The 6,268-nt window shown below is 31.0% G+C and overlaps 1 protein-coding gene across 1 annotated transcript in view; it reads right to left on the bottom strand.

Moving 5' to 3' along the window:
* Positions 1 to 894: 894 nt before the first annotated feature.
* The window catches only part of LOC110025572 (acyl carrier protein 1, chloroplastic-like), a 24,537-nt gene continuing 19,163 nt past the window's right edge, over positions 895 to 6,268 (bottom strand). The window contains exons 2-4 of the mRNA XM_020726129.1: positions 4,439 to 4,549; positions 2,170 to 2,292; positions 895 to 1,235 (exon numbers count right to left, since the gene is read on the bottom strand). Coding sequence (XP_020581788.1) covers positions 1,107 to 1,235; positions 2,170 to 2,292; positions 4,439 to 4,549 — 363 coding nt within the window. The 3' untranslated portion in view covers positions 895 to 1,106. The remainder of the gene's footprint in view (positions 1,236 to 2,169; positions 2,293 to 4,438; positions 4,550 to 6,268) is intronic.

Below are 6,268 nucleotides of genomic sequence, written 5' to 3' on the forward strand. Positions count from 1 at the left end.
AAAAAAATCAACAAATAATGGCATTATTGATTTAAAAAATAAGTCATGATAGATAAAGTAAAATTAACTATTTTTAAGTTTTTGAGAGAATCTAAATAAGCAATACAAAAATAGGGCACTTAACATAGATACCGCAATTCCGTATCTAACACCTAAATTTTTATATTTATGTGCGTACCACTCTAATCTTTAATATCACATATTTGCATTAAAGTCCCTTTTTAAAAGTGAAATCCACCTTTTTCATATATAAATTTATGACATCAAAATAATATAAATAATGAAAGTTTAGATGTTAGATATATAAATACATAACAATTGTGTGGTATGTACGTAAATTTCCATTAAATACATAACAATTGTGTGGTATGTATGTAAATTTCCATTAAAAAAATCTAATCAACCCATCACTTTATAAAGCATTTTACCTACATCAAATCAATCAAGCTAACCTAAAGGATTTCATTCATGCTCAATAATCTTGCGTCTTACTTGAACTACTTGTGTAAGACCCATGAAAGAATTGGTAGGACATTCTATCTTCAATTAAGGCTTAAGTTCGAAACACAATTCAACCACTAATTTCCAACTTAATTGTCACTAAGATCCATAAAAAATCAGACCGTAGTTTTCTAGCAGCCACCATAATACTTGATTCAACTTTTGTTGCAAAACACAGCTTTCAACTATAATTTTCTAAAAGAAAGGCAAAATACAATAATGTCAAACACAAAAAAGATAATGTGACACCGCACAAACGCCCCCGAACTCATTATAAGACTCAACTTTCCCCAAAAAACACAAAAACTTAAAGTATTGGCTAAAATTGTTCAGTTTCCGACAACCCTCTAGTACTAATAAAAACAACCAAATCATTACATTCAAAAACTTATATTAAAACAAAAGTTGCACCAATAGAATGAAAAATATGGATGTAACAAAATAGTTCTTAACGCGTCCACTGAATGGTTCTTAAAATAAAGCAGAAGGCATACAGATAACGTAATTCAATCAAATATGATTTTGCATAAATAGATAACTTCGAAGCATGGGGTAATAAGACCAAGAAGGCTAAATCCATCCATTAAAAAGTCATTTATATTTCCCTAATTTGACTTAGCTTCCACAAGCTTCTCGATCAAATCTGCAGCATCCTGAACGGTAGCGATGCCCTGAGCACTGTCCTCTTCCACACTGATGCCGAATGCTTCCTCAAGGTTCATCACAATCTCAACCTACAGGAGGACTTTCCATTAGTCAGGACAACTGTTCAGAATGAAGTAATTCGTATGCATAAAATATAAATTTTCAATTTTTACAAAAGTAACAACTAAATCGATTTATGAATGATCATAACTTTGATTTGTGCTTGCCATGATCAAATAGTTGAGTTTTGTTGTTAATTTTGACCGTTGACCAAAATTAGAGTATTGAGTTTGTAAATTGTCAACATTTGAATGTTATATACGAAATTGCACTTTGGAATTTCATGGAATCTTATGCATTGGTGATGAGGATGTTTGCAACTGTTTAGCCAGCATTTACATAAGATGGGAGAAAGTATTATATGGCGCCAAGAAATAAAGAAAACTAAATTTATTTGAAGGATTTCCATACCTGCCCTACAATTCTTATGTATTTGTATATCATTGAAATAAACTTTGGCATTAATTTTACAATACTTCAATATCACAATCAGAATATGCATAGAAAATGTATTTCACTTTGAAAAGGAGAAAAATGTCAAAATGATCCCCAAATTATTTGTAAGGAGGCCATTTAATCCCCCACTCAATAAAGGTGCCAATTTTATCTCCAAACTTTTTAATATAATATTAAAAAAATCCCAAAATTCTAACAGGAAATAGTGTGCGGATTAATTTAACACTTCTATAAACTTAGAATTAAAATAAACACATATAATTAGTTATGGGAGCATTTTACTCGCTTGAAAAATGTTACATTAATATTCGTTTTGATATTATGTTAAAGATTCAAATGCCATATAAATAAATATCAAAATTTGGGCCCCAGATTTGAAAATATATAAGAATTTTGTGCTATGCATATAAAACTTCCAGAGTCTATTTGTAAGTTTATGTCAGAAGCATAGCTTTATCCTATAACTTAAATAGAAGCAGGAAAGGAAAAAGATGAAATAAAGAGCACCGTGTCAAGAGAATCGGCTCCAAGTGCTGCAAATGTTGATTCGCCGGTGACGGAGGTGCCATCAGGAAGAGCCAGCTGCGACTTCACTATCTCGCAAACTTTCCCAACGGTCTCTGGTTTTGCCTGCTCGATAAGATAATGATCAGTTATAATAAATTTGCTGTGCATGAGTTTATGGCATCTTTCACAAGCGTATGCAATTTGGAACGAATATAAATACAATTATTTTGGTTCGAATAAAATTAATAGGTAATTAATATTTAAAAAATGAGCAAAAAGTATTGTTTTTCGTTCATGATTCTATGCTTAACCCTAATGAAATCACGAAGAAAATGTGATAAGACTAACATTATGACTTACATTTCCCCACAAAATAAAAAAATAAAAAATCAAGCAGCGGTGATCGAGTTCTATTTTAAATTTTTTATTTTTTTAATGAAAAAAAAAAGATGACCTGGAAGTCAAAGAAGACCCTTGAGGGTCTCCTGGCAAATGGAGAGAAACAAGCAGCGGTGACTGAATTCTTTGTAGACGAATAGGGGTGTAAATGAGCCAAAAATGAGCGAGCTCTGGCTCAGCTTGTGTTCGGCTCTTTAAAAAATACCACAGCTCGTGCTCAGCTCGTTTATATTTCAAACACAAAAAATGTGCTCGTGCTCGGCTCGTTTGTTTAGCGAGCCGAGCACGAACTATTCATAGTAAGTCTAATTAATCAATTCACACACAAACCTAAAGAGAGAAACCTTCAAGCCGCTTATAGAATCCTTTGATTCTCAAATCAAGTTCAAGAAAAAAAAATATACACGACATGATACGCTACAAATTAAAAGATACACATATATGGATTGTTGAATCACTTGTGGATAAAAAGTCTACTTTAAGGTATTGTACATTCTAAAAGTAAATCATATAATTTGGAGAAGAAAGAAACTTGTGGTTTCAAGATCAAATGCTAAAATCAAATTTAGAGCTATTGACCAATGGATCTGCGAGCTTCTATGTGTCAAAATTACATTAGAGAATTTAAAAATCAAGTGGAAAGAGATTGAAAAAATTATCATAACAACAAGATTATCAATCCACACAATCCTATACAACATGATTGTATCAAACACATTAAAGTTGATAGATATTTTATTTTAAAAAAATGAAAATAACTCTTATTTATGCTCAACATGTGCCGACAGAAAATTAACTAGACGACATGCACCAAACAATTATGCACTAAGGAATAAATGCGGTTTAATCTCAATAAGAGATTTCCTCTCCAAAAAGAGATATGTTATAAACCAACTAAAAGAGACCAAAATGACAGGGCAAATTGTATGAAACTCCAACAGAACCAAGACAAAAAACTAAATTTAGATGAAAGAGTTGACGTAGATATTAGACAATATCAAATATTAGTAGGAAAAATAATCTACCTATCCCACACTCATCCTAAAATCGCATTCATAGTAAGTCTAATTAATAAATTCGCGCATATCCCTCCAACTTTTAAAAAGAAAATAATTCTATAATGACTTTTAAAGTTATCATGTCTTGTATAATTCTAAAATCACATTCTTTGTGCTATATCCCTCCAACTTTTAAAAAGAAAATAAAAAACAAATAAGTTTTGTTCCATTATAAATATATCTAATAAACAGTTGAATAAATTCAAAAAATATGAACAATACTTTTATTTCATACCTAATTATATTTATTCAAAAGATATTTTTCTCATTAAAAACATTATGATATATAAAAACTTTTATCATGTTATTTAAATAGCTAATGAACTTAAATAATTAAAAATATTAAAAACATGTAAAAAATTTTGATTTTTTTTTTTTTGAAATCTTATATATATATATATATATATATAGACACACGCGCGCGCACACACACACACATACATATAAACAAAAATTTTATAAGATTACCAACCATGTTCTTATTTTATGTTAAAAAAACAAATTAAAACAAAACACACAAAACAAAAATAGAAAACAAAAAGCAAAAAAGTTATCCCAAATGGCTCAAGGTAGTGTTCGTGCAGCAACAACAACACAAATCCCAATTCTCAGTCTTCGGTAAAAATCTTCAATAATGGTATTATATTTATAAAAGCTACAATAACATGGAACTAAACTCATGATAATGAAGGAACGGCCAACCAAAAGAACAGATGAAAAATTGGTTCCAAGCACAAGATTCATAAATGAAAATAATCAAAAGGACAATCAAACAAAGGAAAATTTACTAGAAGCAAGGTTGGATTTTATACAGCGCAAGAAACATGGAACCGCATGGGAGCTGACTGCAGTCGGACAAATGGGAAACTTTTCCTTTGACTAGAGAAAGAGACAAGCCTTAAGCCAGAAACTCCATTAAGAACCTGTAAAACAACGAGAATTTAGCAAACTAAATAATGAGCTCTATTGCCAGCATATAAACAGACGATTTAACACAAGGACATGCATGATTTAGAATATAAGAAGAAAATAATTGAGCAAATTTTTTTCATTCTTGATCATGCGAGTGGATAGCCTTCGTAAATAGTTGATTATGATTTAATGATTTTAATGGACAAATTCAAGATGAAAAACCAAAACTCCATACACGATTTCATTATTGAATATATATAGAGGGTGAGATGCAGGTCCAGAAACCTTGCTAAAGTCTAATAACAACATGCAAGCAATATTTTGTCTATGAATTATTAGAAAAAGTTGTATTGTTGAACAGGAACAGGTAGCCATGCAACAACTCCAACCTATAAATTAAATTAAGTCATTTTATTATAAGTTATAAGGACGTGATTTCCATTTTGCACTATGACTTAATTCCTAAGTAATTTTACACAAATTAAACTGTGTGCATGAATATAGAAGTGCAATGAAATTAAAAAGAATTGTCGGGTAAAATGGATATTTTCTGGGGAAAAAAGGAACAATGACAAAAGTATATAATTACAACTTCTAAATTCACGGGTTTCCCTTTTTAGATACACAGAAAATTCAGCAGTTGCAATCAAATGTATTGAAGGGCATCAATTCCTATAATGTCATCAGACTTACGGCTGCTTCTAAATTTAAATCATTAGAAAAATGACAATAACCACCAAAGATGTTTCTCCTATTGCTTGCTCTTGGTAAGTAGTAATACCACAAATAATCTTAAAAATGAAGATGACATGAATCTTCTAGAATGCATGAATAACTTCTTTAAATGAAAACAACGTAAATAGAAAGTTTAGTATTACAACCATTCAATATCTCAAAAACTGGAAATACTAAGCCTAATTGTTTTGGATGCGATCCTTGATGGGATAATTCTAACGAACAGAAAAAATTGTCTGAAAGAAGAAGAATTATCAAATGATCCGGTCAGGGTCAGAGAACTGCTAATGAATCTAGTTTAACATGAAAGATCCTTATTCTCGCAATATAAATTGTTGATTCATTAGTGGAATTTGGTTATTTATTTATTCTAAACAGACCAACTACGGCAGATTCCAGAGAGTGGCTAATTTTGAATATAAAAGTGACAAATTGGGGAAAAAAAAAAAAAAAAAAAAAAAAAAAAAACAGCAAGTATCTTGTCCAAGAACAAAACACAAAATTTTCATGAGGTATAAGTACTAGAGCGAAACCATTTAGAGGATCACAGGAACCTTCCTGCACAAATACTAGAGTACAAATCAAGATTCCCTTTAAAAAAGTGTAAACTCTTCAGTACAAGAGTATTTGTGGAAGAGCCCGCAAGGCATCACAGCATTCCACATAATCCGAAAAAAACGCAAAGCAATCATTTCAGTTATAAACTAAAATGTTGATAATTACAAGAAGCAAAACACTGAACACCTCAATGATTCTTGGTATAAACTAGAGTCATACTAGGACAGGAAGTAATACATTGAAAACCTCACGCAAAATATAATGGTATTCCCTATGCTTCGCTAAAGTCAAAAACAATGATTCTAGGTATAAATAGAGTGTTGACTAGGGCTGTCAATCTGTCTCGTTGTTCTTTTTTCGCAAACAATTCGGGTTCGGCTCGTTCGTTAAGTTTAACGAGCCGAACACGAATAAAAGTTTGTTCGCTCTTGTTCGGT

This window comes from Phalaenopsis equestris, unplaced genomic scaffold (genome assembly GCF_001263595.1).
Source record: "Phalaenopsis equestris unplaced genomic scaffold, ASM126359v1 Scaffold000303, whole genome shotgun sequence".
Lineage (NCBI taxonomy): Eukaryota > Viridiplantae > Streptophyta > Magnoliopsida > Asparagales > Orchidaceae > Phalaenopsis > Phalaenopsis equestris.